Source organism: Triturus cristatus, chromosome 7, assembly GCF_964204655.1.
Source record: "Triturus cristatus chromosome 7, aTriCri1.1, whole genome shotgun sequence".
NCBI lineage: Eukaryota > Metazoa > Chordata > Amphibia > Caudata > Salamandridae > Triturus > Triturus cristatus.
The window spans coordinates 710,899,058-710,922,799 of record NC_140590.1 but is presented as its reverse complement, the minus strand read 5'-3'; the positions used below and the strand labels follow the sequence as shown (position 1 = coordinate 710,922,799).

General features: G+C 48.2%; 1 protein-coding gene across 5 annotated transcripts in view; it reads left to right on the top strand.

Moving 5' to 3' along the window:
• BAHCC1 (BAH domain and coiled-coil containing 1) overlaps positions 1-20,997 on the top strand; it is a 411,074-nt gene extending 390,077 nt beyond the window's left edge. For all 5 annotated transcript variants that reach the window (XM_085617382.1, XM_085617383.1, XM_085617381.1 and 2 more), the window contains 5 exons: positions 611-730; positions 1,241-1,414; positions 5,270-6,372; positions 16,241-16,477; positions 19,403-20,997. In XM_085617382.1, the coding sequence (XP_085473508.1) occupies positions 611-730; positions 1,241-1,414; positions 5,270-6,372; positions 16,241-16,477; positions 19,403-19,609 (1,841 nt within the window). In that variant the 3' untranslated portion in view covers positions 19,610-20,997. The remainder of the gene's footprint in view (positions 1-610; positions 731-1,240; positions 1,415-5,269; positions 6,373-16,240; positions 16,478-19,402) is intronic.
• The last annotated feature ends 2,745 nt before the right edge of the window (positions 20,998-23,742 follow it).

Below are 23,742 nucleotides of genomic sequence, written 5' to 3'. Positions count from 1 at the left end.
TGCCTCGTCGGAGGAAGTGAAGCCATTCTGCCCTGTAAGCGGAACGCGGCGTATTGTCTAATTACTGGCTGATGAGATCTGGCCTCCTCGGTCGCTGGGCAAACACTCGTGTTTGATCGTAGGCTCCATTAGCCTGACGGGCTCCGGCTGGCGGAGGCCGCCGTGGCAGGCCGCCACCAGCCGTGGCAGCCCACGTGGGGCGCCGCGCGCGGGGCCCGAGGCCACTCACCCTCCATCCAGCTGTGCTGCGTAGCCTCGGCCCGCGCGCGCTCCTTGTCGGCGTGGGCGCGAGGGGCCTCCTCACAGTGTCAACAACCCCGCAGCCTCCCCCCCCCCCCTCCCCACACCCGGGAGACAGAGTTGTGGCATGTGGCAAGCCTCTGCGCTTGTCACCCTTCAGGTGTGTGCAGGGATCTCTGTAGCCCCCCCCCCCGGGGGCAGAGTTGTGGCAAGCCTCTGCGCTTGTCACCCTTCAGGTGTGTGCAGGGATCTCTGCTGCCCCAAGCTGGCTGCGGCAAGACTCGCTTCTTAAGTTCTGGAAGACCTCCCCTGTTTTTTCTGAAATATGTGGCCAATTGTTTCACCCAATCTCATTTATTTTCTCAACCAGGCTCTTCCAGCGACGAGGACGAAGAGGCCAACTCTGTGGTGGTGGCGTTCGACGACGGTGACACGGGGAGAATCTCGCTGCTCAACATCCGCCTGCTGCCAGCGGATTACACTATCAAATGTGAGTCCCGCTCAGGGTGAGGAAGGGGGGCAGACCCTGGGCAGGGGAGACTCACGGGATCATAAAAACCTGCAGGGAGACTAGCAGGGTAGCGGGTGAGTCTGAATCCGTGACGAGGAAGGAAGAAGGTGTGAGCGTGCGTGAGAGGGCAGGGGTGTTGGAAAGGAGCAAGGCTCCGTTAAAGGACAGGAGGAAAGGAAACAGGCCACTGAAACCAACAAGACCAGCCTCTCTGGGAACCAGTGAGACCCGAAAGATGTGGCAGATCAGACAGCAGCAATGGGGGGGGGGGGGGGGGGGTTGGGGTAATGGGAAGCAGGAGGTCCCATCAATATTACTGTGACTTCACCGGGACCCTGACTGGCTTAGAGTTTTGATGACATGGTGATGAGGAGCGGAGCTAGTAGGCGCTAGTGAGTCAATGAAAGCAATTCTGTACCACTCTCTCGTAACCAAATTGCCTCTAGGAGCTACCAAATGTAACTTCTGTCTCTGGTGCTCTACTTACAGGCACAGAACCCTCACCTGCACTCTTAGTGGCTGCCGGTTCCCGCCGAACGAAGAGGTCCTCTGGCTGTCTTCCACCTACCAGTGACGGCCCCGAGAGCCAGTTACCCGAAGGAAGAGAAGCCCCTGAACAACCCAAGGCCACACCCAAGAAGGTGGCGATCAAGGAAAGGCCTGGTACGTAGTCGATTCATACGGTAATGGACTCACGGAAACAGAGGGTCAGTATACCCATAGCAACCAGCTGACGCCGTGTGTGGAGGCCACCTTTACCAATTTCTGATTTTTTTGCAGCACTTTATGGTCTTGGGGGTTTTCTAGCTGTTTTTATGATCTTAAGATTTCAAGCAAGCTAAGTGGTGCTTGCCAAAAAAACAGGACTGTTCAGATGGCATCTTGGGGGGAAATCGCTGTTATTTCATCCTGTGGGGGTTCATTGGGATACCCGTAGATCCTCTTCCAATATTACATATCTGCAGCACTGTCCCTCTGAGCCCCACAGAATACCCTTATTGGGCGCACCCGGTGTAGAGACCATGCATCTGATTCTGGAAACAATGCACCCTCCACAGTGCAGGTGCACATTCTGATAGCACCAGTCCTAGTGAGGGTGAAAGCACCAGTACTAGTAAGAGTGATAGCACCAGTACTAGTGAGGTTGATAGCAGCAGTACTAGTGAGAGCGATAGCACCAGTGCTAGTGAGAGTGCATCAGTGAAAGACGGAGTGACAGGCTTGAAACAGCAGCAGTGCCTTTCTCTGGAAATGGGCCAAGAGACATTCAAAAGGTGGTGGGGGTCTTTGGGGTTCTCCTGATGGCCTATCTGCTGTTGCACCAATCCCTGTAATACAAACAATAGATGTAGGCCCAGACCTCTGTACTGGGGTGCATGTTTGACATTGTGCAGCATTCTGTCCATCAATTGTTCTTTTTGCATTTGGCCCCTCGAGTGGGACGGGTATGCCCAGACGTGGGTCCCGTGCTCCCCATGCCACTGGAGTCAAGCTAGTTTGGCTGATGAGGGGTGATGCCCCGAAACCAGTCCCAGGATGCTTAGGGAGGACCTGGATTCGCAGTTCAGGCTGGACCGTTCCCATTGGGAACAGGGTCAATACTGATTTGCATATGGCTGGGTCAGAACTGGAATGGTTTGGGGAGCAAACAAACGATGGATTTAGGCCCAGATCTCTGTACTGGGGTGAATGTTTGACATTGTGCAGCATTCTGTCCATCAATTGTTCTTTTTGTAATACGACTCCAGGGCAAAAGTGTAGCTTCTTTTGTATGGGGTCAGGGCCTCATGCAAATGTGGGAACACCCCTATGAGGTCGCGCCAGCTCCATCATATTACAGGAGTCTCAAAAGCATGTGTGGCCACTTTGATAAGATCATAATGCCCATGGATTTATAAAGGTTGATTAGACACATATTGCATCCAGGGGTACTAAGTGTAATATGATCCCTGAATGTACCTTGATTCTGGAGTGAAGTCTCTCACTAAAGGGCGGCATGGAGTGGGTGTAGAAGTGAAGTGTGTGTGCGTGTGTTTGTCAAATTGAAGTGAGGAATTTTCCAGTTGGTTAGGACTAAATGGGTTCAGTGTTGTTGCTGCAGAGGAGCAATTCCTTAGGAACCTGTAGCACACCTTAAGTAAAGGATACTACGTACAGAACGCCCTTAATGTCACGGAACATGGTATAGTTAACATGGAGCACAAGGTCAGCCATGTAGTAGAAGATATCACATATGGAATACCGGTGAGGCCGTGGAGTAGCTAATACTAAATGCAGACAACCCAGAGGGTCTCAGAGAAAGGCTAGTATGCTTGGCACATCCTGTGGGTCACGACAGGGCTGTAACACAGGCCCCCGCGGTGTGGGGGGGGCCAAAGCTCCAGGCGGCCCCCTCAGCACAGCACTTCGGCAGGAGAGCTCCTGATAGAGTCCGAGGGGGGCCCTCCACGTACGTTGCAGGGGGGCCCCGTCAAGTTTTGTTACGCCACTGGGTCACCCAGTAGAGGACACCAATGCAATGCCCAGTGACGCGCAGAATAAAATATATTAATGGAACCGCCAAGTGGGCTGTGGAGTAAAGAGCACACAAGGAGTACTACAGAGTATTGACCACCATGTGGATGTATCCCCAATCAAAAGTACGCAGTGACGAATGCTGTGCCGTCTGATCAGCGACTGGAGGAGAGACCAAGGTTTCCTGTAGTTTAATCATTTAGAATATAGTGCTCCTGGTATGCATGTCCAACGTTAATGTATCCCAGCGGTCTTTACAGATCCAACAGTTTATTAGAAAATTCCTCACCTTGTATACCGGCAAGCCCTTTTAGGTTGCAAACTAAGCTCGCAGTTCAAGCATGGTTGCTGGTCCCTCAGTGCACCAGGGCAGTGGAGAAATGTTCTCTGCTGGCCTGGCATAAGACCGACCACTGTGCCAACGCCCTGCTGTTGTAAGAGCCTCCTTAAGCAGAGCACCCTCTGCAGCAGCCAAAGGTACTGCAGTCTGCTAAACTAACGCCAAGTTTAATGCGCCACACAGCAAAGGTATTAAAAAAAAAATTAAGCCACTAAGTAGGAGTTTGTGTAAAACAAAAAAGAAATGTCTATGACACCCTTGGAGTTTTCTCCCATGTGTCGGTTATTTCTTGGGTTCACTTTTCGTCCCCTCCAGGTGTCAAAATATCTTCCCTAAATAGGGTGGATGATGACCAATGGCCCCATGTCTAACCCTTCGGTCTGAGTTTTCCACATGGAGCCAGCCTGGCTCCACCCTCAGAAACATATTAGGCTTTCCTGACCTCACATAGAGCGGGAGAACCACCAGTTTCACGGATGGGATGCACCCCACATTTTAACAGAGTGCCTTGTCCCCAAAACACTAAACAGGCCCCAAGGACTATGAGGGGATGTCATCGCCTTTCATAATAATTGGTTAATTTTGGAGAGTTGTAGAAAGGACAAGGAATAATTTGGAGACCAAGAAATGTTTTCCAGGTGGCTTTTGGGATTGCACAGCTGCCAAGAAGAACCATGTCATCACCGACTTCAATAAGTCCTGACTTTTTAGAGAACAATACTTTGCACCATCCAAGTGCAAATCCATACTGGTAAAGGAAGGGTTTGAGAAGCTTTTCCGGTTCTGACCTTTTCTTTGTAGGGCTGATTTCTGTCTCCCAGGGTGCAAGGGAATCTAGGACTAGATATACCCGCCACACCAGACTTCAACGCATCTGAGATCTCAGTTACAAGTTGCAGGATCGAAAGTGCTGTTAGCTACATATAAAAAAAGACTGGCTTAATGTGTTGCAAATGAAATAGGGCCACTTGGATCCAGAGCGTCTTTCTACTTTCTGGAAGATTAATTTATAATATTCCAGGCGACAAAATTGGAAGTACTTTTGGAGACCGCTTCACCTGTCTGATACTTGCGAGTAAATGACTTCCACAACACTTTTTTAAATGACGTAATTAAATGAGTTGTAGGCTGTCTTCCGACCTGACAACCAAGTGGAATGTGCTGCATTTCCAAATGCCCCAGTCTTGTCACAGGGAAGGGAGGGAGAGACTCCTGAAAATAGTCAAGGGAAATAGGCCATCAAGCAGTTTAAAAATATTGGGTGATGAACTTCTGAGACTTGACAGCTGGAAGTAATATATCCCACAAGGTGCAGTCTACCAGAGTTTTAACTTCCTGACTCCTGCGTTTTGAATTGTTTTCTTTGTTTTCCTGATTTTAGGGATTAGCGGAAATGTAACTTCACACCATTAATTATGCAGGTATCTGTGCACAACCAGAAAGCCACATGTTCTAAACTGTACTGGGAGCACTCGGGCCTTCACCCTTCTATGATTGATAAAATGAGTAGTATTGGGTCGAGTAATGGCATTCAGTTTTAATTATCTGGAGGATATTCCGTTCGTGGTATGCGTTATAGCAAAATTAATATTATTTAAATACTTTAACAGTCCTGTAATGTATGTGAAGTTTGTGTCATTTTAACTCCTTCCTTTATTTCACAGGTAAAGCTGATCTTGTGAACTCAGGCTGCAGGTCCCTTCTGACAGCTGATCGCAGCAGCAGTCTCATGAGCTGGTCAGCAGTTGCCCAGACCAAGAGGAAAGCGGGGGGCAAGACTCCCAGCCTCCTGCAGAACCTCTTCCAGCTAAACGGCAGTGCCCGGCGGCTGAAGGTGAAGGAGGCTGCGTTCCCAGTGACCAGCATGGCTGCCCCCATCTTTGGCAATGGCTTCGGCGTGCACTCCTTCAGCAGCATTGCTAATTCCTACACCCGCTTCACCATGGGTACCACCCTTGCTCCTGCAGCAAAGCCTCTGCGGGTCAAACGGGCTGAGAAGGTGCAAGGCGACGAGGGGAAGAGCATGGGAAAGAAGCGGTCGGCAGAGTACCTCATCAAGTTGGACCATGAGGGCGTGACCTCTCCCAAGACCAAAAATAGCAAAGCCCTGCTAATGTGTGCCAAGGACTTCGGCTTGAAAGCTGAACAGTCGCTGCAGGGCCAGGGCTTCTCCCACCCTCCGCTGGTCGGGAAGGACAAGAAGTGCAGGACTCATGTGCCGGGCTTGCCGGTGGGCTTGGCCCTGCGCAAGTACTCTGGCCCGTCGCAGTATGAACTGAACTGCGACAGCGACTGCCACAGCTCCTATTCGGACATGGAGGAGGAGCGGAGCAACCAAGGGGATGGGGTGACTTCCAGGTACCTGACTCGGCTCTCCGGTTCTTCGTCATCTTCTGGCTCCTCCAGCTCCTCCAGCTCTGGTTCTACCTCGAGTCTAAGCTCTTCGGACAATGAGGACTCATCTTACAGCTCTGAGGTAGAGGACTCCACGCTGCTGCTCCAGACCTGCCTTAGCCACCCTGGCGCCAGTCTTCTGACTCCTGCAGAGGCGCTGCACACCAAGAACAGTGGGCCTCAGCGGTGCTTCGTTGCCAAGGCGACCGCTGTGGGTGGCCCTGCCAAGGTGAAGCGGAAAGAAGCCATGAGCTTCTCCAAAGTCAAGGAGTTGCCACGGCGACAGCGACTGCCATCCGTCGAAAACCGGCCAAAGATCTCTGCCTTTTTGCCAGCCAGGCAACTTTGGAAGTGGTCAGGCAACCCAACGCAGGTACGGTTATGAGCTCTTGTTTTATCTCTGAACACAAAATCAATTACATCATGGCCAATTAAGGGGCATATCATCAAGGCCATGCAATAATTATCGCTCAGCGCTCTTAGCGCGAGGATAATTATCGCTGGCCAACTCTGAATTTCATCGCGGAGATAGCATGCGATAAAATTTAGAGTGCAAGCTACCAATTGTGTGATTATCGCTGGAAACACAGCGATAATCGCACAAGGTTTGGCGAAAGCTTGCTGATAGGGCAAGGCATACTTAGCCATGATATCCACCTTACATAGGATATTATGGCTAAGTCAGTTTTGGTATATTTTAAGGAACAATGGTCCCATTCACACAAGGTAGATAAAATACCACAATTGATACAATGAGAAATTGGGTTTATATACGTAGTCAATGCAAAGAATAATAATAAATGCAATTAAATTGTTTATCACAACCTAATAATAAGCAAAACGGTGAGTGAGCTAACTGTGACAGGGTAAAAGGGGAAATCAGCTGATTTCCTAAACCCAGGCAGGTGACTTTTTAGTGCATGAAAATAGGCAGTAACAAACTAAGTCAGATCGACATCTCATACTCAAACATTTGGATAACAAATAATATAGAGTTTAGAGATGGAAGCCGACGACGTTTCGATCCCCTTGGAAATAATGGGATCTCTTCAGGACAAATTGATAACAGAAATGCCTGGGAAGTTGGCAAGTTGAAATGTGGAAGCGACGCGTGGTCGTGACCGGCAAATACGTGAAGGCACGGTGACCTAATGGGGTCAGGATAGAGAAGTGCAGGTAGCCATGTTGCGAATACGGCGTTGGTCGTGCGGCCGTGGAAGTAGGCAGCGCGCGGAACGATTAAGGGAATATCAGGCGGGTCCCGACCGGGACCGGAATCCACGAAGGGAGTGCACTGTGAGTGCGCGGTGTCCCTGAGGAATTGTACAGGGCGGAGACACACGGCGCCGAGCGCTCGAGTGAGCTGGAGTAATCACAGGCATGCGGAGGCTCGAGGAATGCGCATTCCCCGAGCCTCCGCCTGCCTGCGATTCCTCCGGGCTATCCGTTCGCATTCCTTGAGCCTCCGCTTGCCTGCGATTCCTCCGGCTCACTCGAGCGCTCGGCGCCGTGTATTTCCGCCCTGTACAATTCCTGTTATCAATTTGTCCTGAAGAGATCCCACTATTTCCAAGGGGATCGAAACGTCGTCGACTTCCATCTCTAAACTCTATATTATTTGTTATCCAAATGTTTGAGTATGAGATGCCGATCTGACTTTTTTTGTTACTGCCTATTTTCATGCACTAAAAAGTCACCTTTTAAGTCACCTGCCTGGGTTTAGGAAATCGGCTGATTTCCCCTTTTACCCTGTCACAGTTAGCTCACTCACTGTTTTGCTTATTATTAGGTTGTGATAAACAATTTAATTGCATTTATTATTATTCTTTGCATTGACTACATGTATAAACCCAATTTCTCATTGTATCAATTGTGTTATTTTATCTACCTTGTGTGAATGGGACCATTGTTCCTTAAAATATATGTCTACCCTTTGTCCCGTCCGACTTCTAGGGTTTCCTTGTTTCCTACTTTGTAAGTCAGTTTTGAAGCAGGCGTAAGGAAAGTAGCGATAACAGAGGTTATTGCTACTTTGCTTGTCGCTCTGCAGGTTAGCATGCCCATTGATAATTAGAGAAATGTCGCTTAGCGACGTTTCTCTAGTTATGACAGGGCAGGAACGCCCACTTTGTATCTCATTAGAGATGCAAAGATGGGCTTTGGGGGAAAGGGCTATAATGCAAGGATTCACGCGATAGCGTGACCTTGCTGACTAGGCGATAAAATTATCGCCGCTTTCCGTCCTAAAACGGACGCTAAAGCGGCGATAATTTTATCTCCGGGGCTTGATGATATGCCCCAAAGTCCTTAACTCCATAGTCAACAGGCCAGCAAAAAACAAAATATCCAACATGACAAGCGACATCATGCTGATAGGTCTGCCAATAATGTAATTGCTAATTTGTGATTGGAAAATTCCACTTCTGATATATCAGTAACTCCATGGTCAAAATGCTATTCAAGAATATGACTGAAATGCTAACCAGAAACACTGTCATAGGCGACATGCCATCCAATCACTTCACAGATGACACGTCAACCCATCACACCATTAACTACATTCCAATCATCATTGAAGTAGTCATGCAAGGCAATAACACCATAGGCAGTGTTCCAACCAATACTCCCATTAATGACATTTTTCCACATGACAACGTGGCAGAAATGCTAAGTAAAGCCAGTGGCACCATGACTGATATATCAACCAAGAGCATGCTAGGCCAGAATACAATATACAGCATACAAGCCCAAAACACCAAGATCAGCATGGCAGCCAATGCCACTATACTTGACATGCCAATTCATAATACATGGTCGACTTACCAGCTATACAAGCACGACTCACATACGAGGAGGTAATACCACAGCTGGCATGTTAGTTAAGAACAATAATGTTCAACATGCCAGCCTATCACACCATTGCCTCCCTCATGAGATACTACTTAGTTCAGATAAAATGGATGTGGAATTAGCCAGCTTTTCAAAGCTATAAGCAGATGGCAGTAATGTCTATATAACTACAACATCAGTTTTGCAGCGTGAATCTTTCTGAATTCACTATGCTGTGCATTATTCCGCGATCTTGTGGTTGGGTCCGGATTCGTAGTCTTTTCTTTTTTTTTTTTTTTTTTCGTAGCCCAGGTGGGCGTCGACGTACACCATTTGGTGCACCTCCCGTGACGTCGTCGTGCTTCCTGCGGAAGTCCCACCTTTGGGGCGCCATCTTCAGATTCTTTTTTCCGCCGTTGGGTCTGGATCGTCATCGGGAAGCTCCAGAATTACACTCGAAGGAAGAAGGAAGAAAAGCGAGTTTCGTCGATAGAAACACTAGAAGATATCAGGAAAGGAAAAGATTTCATCAGGAGCGCGAAGAAAGGAGGACCAGCGCCCTTTTTCTTCGACGGCCTTGGAGAATGCACGCTCAGAGACCCTGAGCGCAATGGACAAGACGCCATTCAAGTTCTGCCCAAACTGCCACCACAAGTTCGCGCAGAGAGACCAGCATCCGGTCTGCAACCTCTGCCTACCGGTCGATCACCAGAGTATCGACTGCAACGCCTGCTCAGCCTTCGCGCCGAAGACACTCAGGGTGAGAGAGCGGCAGAGAAGGGCCAACGCCAACATGGACGGCAAGGGGAAGCCCCCGACGCTCTACGCTCTGGGCCTCTCCTCAGACGACGAGGACAACGTCGCCGAGACAGCCGAAAACTTCACGGTCGTAGAGACCGACAAGAAAAAAGAAGACGAGGTAAGAGAATCGTCGAGCGCAAAACAAAAAGTACCTCGACAACACGAGGGTGACTCGAGAAAATCTGAGTCAAAGTCCACGAAGGGAGCCCCGGCGCCGAAAACTTCGACGTCCAAGGGGGGAACCACGGACAAGAGGCCGAGCGGATCCTTAGATAAGGACTCCCCGGTGCCGAAAGACGCCGAAAGGCAAGGGTCGTCGAAAGCATCCCATGAAACGGGCCGATCGACGCAGAAAGAACGTTCGACGTCGACGCAAGGTTCATCGAAAAGACCCGCGGTCGACGCCGAAAGCATCTCCGAAATGGAGAAGAAGAAGAGGCGGCTCGAGGCCGAAATGGAGAACATCCTTCAAAGAAAGAAGGAGTTCGACGCCAGAATGAAGGAATTCAAGATTCCAACGGTTCCATCAGCGGACGTCGAGGAGGTCGAAGACGAGTTCGACGCCGAAGGGCTGACAAGGGAACTCGAAGAGGAAGAAGAACCCTATTATGAGGGAGAAGCCGAGGAAGAAGACCAACGGTCGTTCTACGAATCGGCGGCATCTACCAGCAACGACGTAGAATGGCACGATCTCGACACCGAAAACCCGGAGGACCCCGTGGACACGTACCCTTCGAGGCCTTCGCCACCCGACGACATCGGGGTCTACAATATGGTGGTCAGGAGCGCAGCAATGGCCTTCGGCGTCAAACTCGACGAGGAGAAACCGAAAGCCGATTTTCTCGTCGAGACACTGCTCCCCATCCAGACAAGGAGCCAGTTCCTCCCCATGCTACAAAGCGTGATGAATCAGGGGAGAGAAGCCTTCAAGGAACCTGCAACCTGCCGGTCGATCACGCCCAGGACAGAGAAGAAATATAAGCACTCCTCCCTGGACCCCCCTTACATCAAGGGTAGCGTGACCGCGGACTCCATCATAGCCTCCACGGCCAGGAGAAGGGCCAACGTACCAGCAACTTCGGGCCCACCCCCGGATAAGGAGAGCAGGAGGATTGACCTCACAGGAAGAAAGGTCGAGAGGAACGCCGCAATGCACTGGCGCATGGCGAATTCAAATGCACTCCTCAATAGACACCAGTACCAGCACTGGGATGAGATGGGGGAGTTAGTAAAGCACCTCCCCGAAGAATTCCGGCAGAGAGCCTCTCACCTGATAGATGAAGGCAAAAACATCGCCAACTCCTGTATAAAGACGGCGTTGGATGGGGCAGAGACTTCAGCAAGACTCATGGCCATAGGGGTCACAGAGAGGAGGCATGCATGGCTAAGAATCTCGGGATTCAAACCGGAAGTGCAGAACAACATCCTTGGCACCCCCTTCAATGGAGAGACACTGTTCGGAGCAACAGTGGACGACAAGCTCACCCAGCTGAAAAAAGAAAACGAGACGGCGAGGTCCATGGGGGCCCTACAGCTGAGGGGAATGAGGCGAGGAAATCCCTCGAAGACCCTACGGTAGGGGAGGAAGCCAGCAGGGGACGTCGCACCAGGCGTTCCAACAAAGTCAGCAGGGTGAAGGTCACGGACAAGGCCAACAGAAGCAAAACTGGCAATATCAACCTCGGGGCCAGTCCTTTCGCGGGAGAGGGAACGGACGTGGCCAAAGGAGGAGAGGGGGCGAACAGCCCTCGACAAAGTGACTCAGCACGCAAGAGGACGCCTACCCTCGTCAGGACCCCAAGGGTGAGGCGCAAAAAAGTGTCATCAGGGGGAAGAGAAAATTCAAGAGCCTACGAGCATACGACACCAGTAGGCGGAAGACTGAGGTTCTACCTTCAGGAGTGGCGGCGTATAACCACAGACAAGTGGATACGGAACGTTGTGCAGTACGGGTACTGCGTAGATTTGGAGAAAAGACCACCAAACAGGAAACCAAGGGGAAGACTGAGATCGGCCCAAGAACTGGCAATACTCAGAGAAGAAACGCGGAAACTCCTGCAAAAGGGAGCCATAGAGACAGTGCCGTTCAGAGAACGCAACAAAGGGGTCTACTCAAACTACTTTGTGGTTCCGAAGGTAGACGGAGACCTCAGACCCATACTAGACCTCCGTTACCTAAACAAGTTCATCAGAACGCAAAGGTTCAAAATGACTTCACTGCAGGAGGTTCTGCCACAGATAAGAGAAGGGGACTTCATGGTCACCGTGGACCTCAAGGATGCCTATCTTCACATCCCAATAAACAGAAGGCACAAGGGCCTTCTAAGATTCAACATCGAACAAGAACACTACCAGTTCACGACCCTGGCCTTCGGATTAAAATCAGCACCAAGGGTCTTTACAAAATGCCTGTCGGCGGTAGCGGCGCACCTACGAAGGCAGGGAATACATGTCTACCCCTACTTGGACGACTGGCTGGTCAAGGCAAACTCACGCGGAAAGTGCGAGAGGCACGCAAAACGCGTAACAGACACCCTCACAAAACTGGGATTCTCGATCCACTGGGGAAAATCATCGATGGAACCAGAGCAGGTGAAGATTTTCCTGGGGGCAAAGATCAACTCCCGCAACAGTACAGTAGTGCCCAGCGAGAGGAGGACAGAGGCTCTACTGAGGGAGGCGAAGCTCTACCAGAAGGGGCGAGCTCTGACAGTGAGGGCTGTGAGCAAGATGATGGGGATGATGGCGTCCTGTATCCAGCTGGTGCCGAATGTACGCCTGCACATGAGACCATTCCAGGAATGGCTACAACAACAATGGTCACAAGCAAACGGAAGCTGGGAGGATCTAGTGGTTGTTACGCACGCAGTGCAGGAGGAGATAACTTGGTGGAACAGAGGCAACATAACAGCAGGGAGAAGCCTGACACCACCAATCCCAACAGTGACCATTACCACGGACGCATCGCAGAAGGGATGGGGAGCGCACATGGACAACCTCAGAGTGAGGGGTCTATGGGCCCCAGCAGATGCGGTCCGCCATATCAACTACCTCGAGTTGAAAACAATCCTGCTAGCCCTGAAGGCATTCCAGAGGCACCTGTTCAACAAGAGGGTGTTGGTCCAAACAGACAACACCACGGCGATGTTCTACATCAACAAACAGGGGGGGACACAGTCGTTCCCGCTCTCATCCCTAGCTCAGGAGATTTGGAGATGGGCCATACCTCTCAGGATAGATCTACTGGCAATTCACCTACCGGGGAAGGACAATGTGGAGGCAGACTGGCTAAGCAGGCAGACCTCAGCATCACACGAGTGGGAGCTCAATGGCCAGGAAGCGGAGAAACTCTTCCGGAGATGGGGGACTCCCACAATAGACCTTTTTGCAACACGCCACAATGCAAAATGCCAAAGCTTCGCTTCCAGGCAACCAGATCAGCAATCCAAGGGAAATGCCCTATGGATAAGCTGGTCGAGGACATTTGCCTACGCCTTTCCACCGATACCCCTGTTGCACAGAGTGCTCGACAAGTGCAGAACCAGCAACATGACCCTGATCCTGGTGGCTCCGCAGTGGGCGAGGCAGACATGGTTCTCACAAATTCAAGAAATGGCACAAGGCGACCCATACAGGTTCGAGAGGAGGAAGGACCTGCTCTCAATGCAAAACGGAGAGGTCCTGCACCCAGAGCCAGAGACCCTCAACCTGGCGGCATGGCTCCTGAAGACATAGAGTTCGCGCACCTAAGATTGCCGCCGAGCACGATGCGAGTGCTACGGGAGGCGAGGAAACCAACTACACGAAAATGCTACAGCGCAAAATGGAAGAGGTTCACTGTGTGGTGCCGGAAAAAGGGCCTGCAAAACAGAATGACAAGAGACTCAACTGTACTGAGGTACCTCACACACCTTCTAAAGAGTAACCTCTGCTCGAGCTCACTAAGGGTACACCTAGCGGCCATCGTGGCCTACACCAGAGGTGAAAAAGGTGGAAGTTTCTTCAGCTCGCAGGTGGTGAGGAGATTCATGGAAGGAGCCAAAAGGATGGCCCCCCCGAAAAGGTTGCCGCCGCCGGCATGGAATCTGAATGTGGTCCTGACGGAGCTCATGAAGGCACCGTTTGAACCCATTCACAAGGCCACACTGCAGATGTTGACTATGAAAACAGCCTTTCTGGTGGCCATAACCTCACTACGCAGGGTGAGCGAGCTTCAAGCACTAACGCTGCAGGAACCCTACATTCAGATTCACAAAGATAGAATAGTCCTGAGAACGGACCCACACTTCATGCCCAAGGTAGTGTCGGCGTTCCACATAAATCAGGCTATCCAGATACCAAGTTTCTTCCAAAACCCGACTACAAACGCAGAAAAGGCACTGCACACCCTCGATGCCAGAAGAGCGGTGATGCACTACATTGAGAGAACCAAGGAACTCAGGAAGTCGAAACAGCTGTTTGTGTCCTTTGCTACTAGCTTCATGGGTAGACCAGTGACTAAGGGCACCATCGCAAGGTGGATTGCCCTCACTATTCAATTCTGCCACAAACAGGCTGGACAGGAGCTAGCGGAGGGGCCGCAGGCTCACTCCACAAGGAAGAAAGGGGCCACCGTGGCCTTCCTGGCGAACACGCCCATCCAGGACATATGCCTCGCGGCAACTTGGGCATCTGTGCACACGTTCACGAAACACTACTGCGTGGACATTCAGATGAACAAGGAAGCACAGGTTGGACAGAAGGTGCTTCAGCACATTTTCAACGACCAACGCTCATCTACCACCCAGCCGCCACAGAACTAGGAAAACCGCTACAAAATCGATGCACAGCATAGTGAATCCAGAAAGATTCACGCTGCAAAACGAATAGTTTCTTACCTGTCGGTGTAGTTTTGCAGCTTGAAGATCTTTCTGGATTCACTAGCGAACCCACCCACCTCCGCCAGGAAGATGAGGCTGGAGGAAGAGGGGGTAAAATGGAAAAGATCAAAGAAATACAAACATACAGATAAAGGAACAAGAAGAATTAATCAATAGCCTAGGGTTAAAAAAAAAAAAAAAAAGGAGGAAAGGAAAAAAGAACCCGAAGATGGCGCCCCAAAGGTGGGACTTCCGCAGGAAGCACGACGACGTCACGGGAGGTGCACCAAATGGTGTACGTCGACGCCCACCTGGGCTACGAAAAAAAAAAAAAAACAAAGAAAAGACTACGAATCCGGACCCAACCACAAGATCGCGGAATAATGCACAGCATAGTGAATCCAGAAAGATCTTCAAGCTGCAAAACTACACCGACAGGTAAGAAACTATTCGTTTCATTACTGAATGGTTGTCTCTTGTAACCATTGTTCACTCTAAAAACTGCATTGCTATACCTTGCTGAGCAAGTTCGAAATGCTGGCCCTCACTTTAAATCTATTAGGTTAGCCATCACAGGTTCCAATCTGCTATTAAGAAACAACTTGTCAGAATCTAGTAAGGCTTGATGGTCTTCCTTATTTTCAAAGGAAAGCTCAGGAACGCCTGCCAGGACAATCACATAGGGGGCAGCTTCCGGGGGTAAATCAACAATACTAAGAGGCTGCCTAGTTTTAATACTAATATTTCCTGCCTCCCTAACCTTATTGGCCTCAAAGGCTGTATGTTGTGAAGGTACTAATTTTTCTTCCAAGGTCAGGCTAACCATTTTTGGTTCCCCTGTTATACTCTGGGGTTCCGTCCTCTTGACAGTCTTTAGTGTCGGCAAGAGTACCGTTGGCTCCTTAGAATGAGAAGGACATGATAGGATTTGACTGCTCTGGGTAGTTTTAGAGGTAGTCACGGAGCATGATGGGGCTGGTGTTAGCACTATCGGCACTTTGACAGAAGTTTTACTAGAGTTCATATTGCCTAAGTTACTCGCCAAGAAAGAAAGTGAAGAAGAATTTTTTTCTACTTTCTTCTTGATCAAATCCAAATGAGTATTTATCAACACTATTAATATAGCCTTATAGGTCACTGGTGAGGGCTATACCAGTTAAAGGCACTGAACCCGGCGAGGGCCTATAACAAGGGAGTGGGATTTGGGTCTATAACGAGGGAGTGGGCCTTTAACAACCGCTAAAGCCTTAGGCATAAGGGCTATACGGCTAGTAGAACGTTCCACCCACTGAGGGTCCAATGTTCAAAATTTAAAAAGAAGAAACATGAAGACAAACATTGAAATGTTGGAGCAGAAGGCTTATACCAGCCAGTATAAGCCTGGAGCTACTCCATTGTCTTCAATAGCCCCCCCCACCCCCCCCCCCCCCCCAACATTTTGGTGTTCTAATCCTATTTACTAAGAGTGCTTTAAAGTTGTAAACCTATATTAGAGGACATTGGAATGTTGAGAGCCCCACTGAAGACAATGGAGTGGCTCAGGGCAAATAATGGCCGGTACAGGCCTTCAGCTCCAACATTCCAGCGTTTGTGTTTCTCCCTTTTTAATTTAGAACATTCTGCCCTCAGTGGGTGGAATGTTCTAATAGCCTCATGGGCTTCTGTAGTAACAAGCTTTAATAACAAAAAGCACTGTTTCATAAAAGAAGGAACTTGACTGATGGAATATGTTTTTTTTCTTCTTCTATGCAGCGGAGAGGCATGAAAGGTAAAGCCCGGAAGCTCTTCTACAAGGCAATTGTGAGGGGAAAAGAGACCCTGCATCTTGGCGACTGTGCTGTCTTCCTTTCAGCGGGGCGACCTAACCTGCCATATATTGGACGAATTGAGAGCATGTGGGAGTCGTGGGGCAGTAACATGGTGGTGAAAGTCAAGTGGTTTTACCACCCTGAAGAAACCAAACTTGGGAAGCGGCACAGTGATGGCAAGGTGAGACCAGCCACCAGGGTGGTATTGCTAGCTCTGGTACATTCACTAGGTGAAGGATGGCTCAGAGGGGACGGATTATAGGCGGGCACGTGAGGGTGCTGTCCTTTGGCCAGACTTTTAAGACTAAAGAATGGGATTAACTTTGCTTTCCGTCCCTAACAGTCACTGCTTGTATTACATTGTAGTTGTATTGTATAGTGTTTCAAAACCCCGACGAGGCGCCAAAGTGCATTTGTGTCCAGGCAACCACTGCTTCATTGGAGCTGGTGGTTGCACGTGGGACGCACCAGCACTTAATTTTTGGGGACCGGCAGATACTTTTCCGTATCCAACTTAGCCCCAAAGCAAACTAAGAGAGAAAAATACAAATTGAGGAAAAGAGGAAGAACAGAAATACGGAAAAAGAATGACAGAGGGAGAGAGCAGGAATGAAAAAGAACCTGCAAATGTGAAATAAAGGGACAGGGGGAGTAGGGTGGTGAAAAAGAGAGGCATGAGGTGGAATCAGGACTACACACTCTTGGTATTCGGCAATCCCTGCATTCATTAACCTCGGCCACAGTCTTGTGAGAAAAATGTTGGACAATGGCACTTATTTACAAATTAAGCACTGCTCGTAGCTCACTACTGTATGAGACTGCAATACATTAAAGAGTGCACCTGTCACATGTTTTGATGCCATGCACGATTAGCTGAGTTATGGATTTATCTATTCAGTTACGTATTTAGGTATAAAAATAAGGTGAAAAGAAGTAAGGGGTAGGACGCGCTGGCATTAGACGCAGGAGTATGGATGGATACAAAATGTGTGCGCAGTGTCCTATGTATGAAGTGTTTTGTTGTTTTTTGCCCTCAAACCATGTTGCAATACACATGTAGTCAGTGACGGCTCCTTGAGGGAGTGCTGTGGGGAGGGGGAGGGGCAGGGTGGGGGTTAGTAAACTCCGTAAAGCGGCTGAACGGAGTTGAGTATATAATTAAATAAATAAAATGAATTACATCGCGCACTGCATCGCTGATTTGGCGTTGCAGCACGCGCAATGTAATTTGTTTTATGTATTTAATTATATACTCGACTCCGTTCGGCCGCTTTCCGGAGGTTACTACCCCCACCCTGCCCCACCTCACCGCCCCGCAGCACTCCCTCGAGGAGCTGCCACTGCGTGTAGTGACACATAGGCATGGGTGTAGGATAATAGCATAAGAAAAGACATAGGGCCACATGTATCAAGATTTGGAATAGCGATTACATAATTGCAATTTTCAGCGAATCGCAATCGGTAATCACTATTCCAAATGTATGAAACTCCAAAGAGTTTCATTTAGCGATTCGTAGGGGCCCGCAAATTGACCTATCTCATTAATTTTAATGAGGTAGGTCGCAATTTGTGTGATTGCTTGTAATAAAGCAAGCATTTTTTTTAAATGCAGCCCGTTTTCCTTAAAGGAAAATGGGTTGCTTTAAAAAAACAAAAATGAGAAATGTTCTTTTCATTTTTGATGATGTAGGCAGTGGGACCACTGCCTGCTCTTAAAAAACGTTTTCGCATCCATTTCCAATGAGGACGGGTTCCCTTGGGGACCCCTACACATTTGCGAATCGGTTACTACCAACTTGAAGTTGGTGGTAAGTTGCGCATGTTTTGTGACTGCATTCACGGTCACAAAACATTCATACATACCGTTGTGATTCGCTATGTGGAAGGGACGCCCTGAACACGCCCCTTCCAAATACAATAGCTAACCCATTTTGCGATTCGGTAACAGGTTACCGAATCGCAAAATAAGGAGTGATTAATGTAAATAGCATTTTTTTTGCGTTCACAAATGGGCCGAGTTTGCGAATGCAGTTTTACCCCTACCGAACCTGGGTTAAATACATGTCTCCACTGATAAAGGAGAATATGAGTTTATGAATGGGGGCCTGCATGCTGGAATGATTTTTCTTCTCACAAGTAAATTATACATTGGTTTAAGATATGTCGCATTTCTATGGACCTGATGAAGGCCATTTGACCGTTCTGTTAACTAAAATCGGCCAATAAATATAGACCTACAGTGATTCGATGCAGGAGTATTAATCATATCTATGCGTGACCCTGTATTTAATTTTACCTGAGGACCCTAATAATAAATACATCACTGGGTCAGATACTAGGTCGTTTTAATCGTAAATTGCTTCACTAGATCTTCTGAGTTTATTATATCGAGAGCTCCCTCCTAGCTTGAGCCCATTCAGATGCACTGCCATTCTGGACGAAGAACTCTAGGATGAAGCATGCCAGAAAGAATATGTGGGTGAAAGCCCTTTTAAAGGCAGATCGCGAGCATCAGTAGGGGTTAGTCGCATATTGGATCTGGCAATCAGGTTTTCTTTCACCCTAATCATGTTGTTACTTGTAGTGTGCTAGAATTCTATTACACTTTACGCAAGATGTTGGAGCAGGTGTCTAGATGTGGAACTGAACTGAGGGAAACTCCTGTAAAACAATGAAACATGACAGTGAAAATTGTTAAGTGGAAATGCAAGTTTTTGTCATTCTAATGCCATATCGTAGCCTTTTTCCCATTGCAGTTCTGCACTATGGTAGTTGACATTTAATTTAGTGTATTTCTGCAGTCTAACTTTACCCTAGATGTACCACCTTGCCTCCTTTTCAGAGGCATCGACTTGTGAGGAAATCTCCTTACATTTGATACACGCTAGCATAGTTCTACCAACATCCCAGAGGCACCATGTTGCCATGGATGTTGAGGGGCTGGAGGTGAGAGGTCATATTACACTTAGGTAGAGGTAAGCGCAGGAGTGGGTTTTAGGGCTGATTAGACTTTGTCAATGTGGGGGTTGATAGGGGAATGCTGAGGAATGCAGTATTAATGATCATTGTAGTCACTGCTGACAAATGTGTCCTTCCATTCCCATAGAATGCCCTCTACCAGTCCTGCCACGAGGATGAGAACGATGTGCAGACGGTCTCACACAAGTGTCAGGTGGTGAGCCGGGAGCAGTATGAGCAGATGAGCAGGAGCAAACGGTTCCAGGACCGGCAAGACCTCTACTACCTGGCAGGAACATACGACCCTACTACGGGGCGGCTGGTGACAGCTGACGGAGTCCCTGTCCTCTGCTGAAAGCTGCCCCCCAAAAAACACAGGACCTGGTGCTCATTTCTATAAAGACATTTTTTTGTATATTCACATCTGGAATATCCGTTCAGCGCCTGTTGCTGCCCTAGGATCGCAAACCTCTTTACCTTGGTGGGGGGGGGCAGTGCATGCAGCCACCGAGCTGCGACTGGCCCTCTTTTTCAACACTACAAACAGTCACATGATAAAATTCACTGTTGCAGAATCAACAGAGCATTTCTATTGGATGCAACTTACTCACAGAACTCACAGATTATGCACCCCAGTGGAACATTGTTTTGGTTGTCCATGGCCATCTTTAGTCAGTTTTGACCCTTCATGCAGCAAGTCCGGAAGAAGAGTGACAAAGAACAAAACAAAAGAGACAGGAAATATGCTGTTTCAGCATTAAAAGTTGTATTATTTTGCAATGCAGTATATCCCACTGGACTCTGTTTTACCCCGTAACCCCAAAACCACTCCCAAGTTCAGATGGGAAAGGTTGAAGGTGGGGACGGGGATTTCCCGCTGCTCAGTCTGCCCTTCATGGAAGGCGAGGCACAAAGAAGCCAAATATGCAACAAACAAATACAAAAAAACAAAAACCCTGTCCTCCCTTTCTTGTACTCCTCGAATCCAACCCAGCATCTTTTCAATCAAGGCTTTTCCCAGGAAGAGGGGGCTGCTTCATTAAACGGGGTGCAGTACTCAGACAAGCATCTTCTCTGGCCGCTCGCCCTCAGAAATGACTTCTCAATGCCTTTTTTTGCCTCCCGAAGAGAACTCTCCCTCATCTAGGGGCGGTGGGGTGAGGGTGCAGCCCCTGCAAGCAAGCCATACTCTTCCGCTCGTACCTCCGTTTTCAACCACGCAAAAAAAGAAACAAAAAACTCACACACAAAAAATCAGGTCTAACTTGTATTTATTCGCAATGTAAATATCGTATTTCTTCAAAGAAATTTTATGGAAAGAATTTTTTTTGTTTCTTTGTGATTTAATTTTTTACTGCACTGTGTTCTCTATACCCTCTTCCCTGCCCGTACCCTCTGCCCCGTTCAGAATTGGCCTCACCAAGTGAAAAAGAAGTTTGTGCATAACGTCAAAAAGGGGCCATTAGATTATAAATTATTCAAAGCTTCCCTTTGCGATTTTACAAATCATTTTTATTATGTTGACCCATCATTTTTGTTAATGGCAGGGTCTTCTCTTAAACAGTTTTTTTTATTTTAAAATGAAGGGTGGGGGGGAAATGTAAAATGCTCCTATGGAAGAAAAAAAAGTAAATATTATACAAAGATATATTATATTACTTGGGACGAGGCGTTTCCTTTCTTATGTGGCAAACGCCAGCCATATTTATGTAAGCCTCTGTTTTAAAAAAAAAAGGAAGAAAATTTATATATATAATGGTGAAAGACGGACTTCGTCGTGGAGAGCGAGAGGGTTGTTCCTCGTCCCCAGTTGTGCGCAGGCGCCCCCCCTCCCATGCTCGCCACTGGTGTGGGTGGCGCAAAAGACTGTGGCCACACCTATCTCCAACAGAAAAACCCCTTCCCGCTGCCCCCCAGCTTCCTCTACCACCCCAGGCTTTCGAACTTTCAATGCGCTTTAGAGAAGCTGCAGTTCTGTTCTTGTATTTTGTAAAATATCTATAAAAGTAAATAAATATATTTATTTAACATACGCGGCCTCCAGTTTCATTACCGAAGTCCATCCATACATTGGAACTGTCTTATTGAGTGTGGTGGGGATAAAATCTGTAACTTACTTCATAGGTTCTGTGTCTGACACAGAGGAGTAAAAATTGAGTAAAATAAAAGACAGGGAGAGATTGAGTGGAGGCTGCTCTTCAGTATTGCAGCAGCACCCGAAATTAGTAAATTAATTTGGCCTGCTTTTACTTTTCTGCTGACAACTTCAGGGTAAATCGACCTCCCTGGAGTGAGAGATTTATTCTAAATGAGCGTACGTTGCCAGAAACTGTTATATGTTGAATGTAGTTTTGAACTTTCACTGTTTCTTAGGACTTTTCACATGTAGTTTTCTGTTAAAATGTGAGGACTCTGGTGTTTACACAACTGTTTTTTTCCATTCTAGGGCGACAATATTGCGTCATTTAGACCTGGGCTTCAGTTTTGGTCTGTGAAGCTCTAGAATCTGTCCAGAATTCAATACACCAATAATACGTGTGATTGCAGCATGCAATGATCGATTGTTTATTTCCATGAAGATAGAGAGAGATTTTTTTCTGAGCTGTTACTGTGAAATATATTCCTTTACGAAAACTGTTGATTGACTGGGAATTGACATCAATCTATCTAAACAGAATAAAAAAAAGCCTGCCTACTGGCTTTGGGATTTTGGGGAAAACTGTTATCCCGAGCAGAGCTTCTGCTAATCTCAGGAATAAATGAATGGTTCCTTGAAATCCTATGTCTTCCAGCCATCCAGGTAATACGGTGCCCTTACATGCGCCCTATATGGAGTAACGAATAGTTTCTTACCTGTCGGTGTAGTTTTGCAGCTTGAAGATCTTTCTGGATTCACTATGCTGTGCATTATTCTGTGGTCTGGTAGTTGGGTCCGGAATCGTAGTGTTTCTTTTGTCTTTTTTTTTTTTTTTTTTTTTTTTGTAGCCCAGGTGGGCGTCGACGTCGCACCATTTGGTGTACTTCTCGTGACGTCAGCATGCTTCCTGCGGAAGTCCCACCTTGGGGCGCCATCTTCGGGTTCTTTTTTTCCTTTTTTTTTTTAACCCTAGGCGTTCCTTAGTATTTTCCTTTTTCAATGTATCCACTTTCAGTATTCTTTTGTTCTTTTACTCTCTGTCCTTCCACCTTCCTCTCCTGCCTCATCTTTCTGGCGGAGGTGGGTGGGTTCGCTAGTGAATCCAGAAAGATCTTGAAGCTGCAAAACTACACCGACAGGTAAGAAACTATTCGTTTTGCAGCGTGAATCTTTCTGGATTCACTATGCTGTGCATAGACTTTGTAGCGGTTTGTCATCTTTGTGGCGGCTGGGTGGAAGATGAGCGTTGGTCGTTGAATATATGTTGAAGCATCCTTTGCCCTACTTGTGCTTCCTTGTTCATTTGTATATCCACGCAGTAGTGCTTAGTGAATGAATGCACTGAAGCCCATGTTGCCGCCAGGCATATGTCTTGAATGGGTGTGTTTGCCAGAAAGGCAATCGTTGCTCCCTTCTTTCTTGTGGAGTGGACCCGTGCCCCCTCCGTTAGCTCTGCCCTGCCTGTTTGTGGCAGAATTGTATCGTTAGTGCGATCCATCGCGCGATGGTGCTTTTTGTTACTGGTCTACCCAGGAAGCTGGTTGAGAAGGACACAAAAAACTGCTTGGTTTTCCTGTGCTACATTGTTCTCTCGATGTAGTGCATCACCGCTCTTCTAGCGTCTAGAGTGTGTAGTGCCCTCTCTGCGCTTGTGACTGGGTTTTGAAAGAAACTAGGTATTTGAATAGTTTGGTTCATATGGAATGCTGACACGACCTTAGGCATGAAGTGTGGGTCAGTCTTGATTACGACTCTGTCCTTGTGTATTTGGATGTAGGGCTCTTGCAGCGTTAATGCTTGCAGTTCGCTCACTCTGCGCAGCGAGGTTATTGCTACCAGAAAGGCTGTTTTCATTGTCAGCATTTGTAGTGAGGCCTTGTGGATGGGCTTAAAGGGCGCCTTCATAAGTTCAGTCGGGACTATGTTGAGGTTCCATGCCGGCGGCGGAATCCTCTTTGGGGGCGCTCCAGGAATCTCTTTACCACTCGTGACGTAAAGAAACTTTCTCCCGTCTCACCTCGTGTGTAGGCCACAATCGCTGCTAGGTGGACTCTTAGAGAAGACGAACTTAGCTTGGCTTTTAGTAGATGCGTGAGGTATCTAAGCACCGTTGATTCCCTTGTCAACTTATTTTGCAGTTTATTTTTTCTGCACCACAGTGTGAACCTCTTCCATTTTTCCCCATAGGATTTCCGTGTTGTCGGTCTCCTTGCCACCCGGAGCACTCGCATAGTGCTTTGGGGTAGCTTAAGGTTTGCAAACTCTATGTCTTCAGGAGCCATGCCGCTAGGCTGAGGCTCTCTGGCGCTGGGTGTAGAACTTCTCCGTTCTGCATGGAGAGTAAGTCTTTT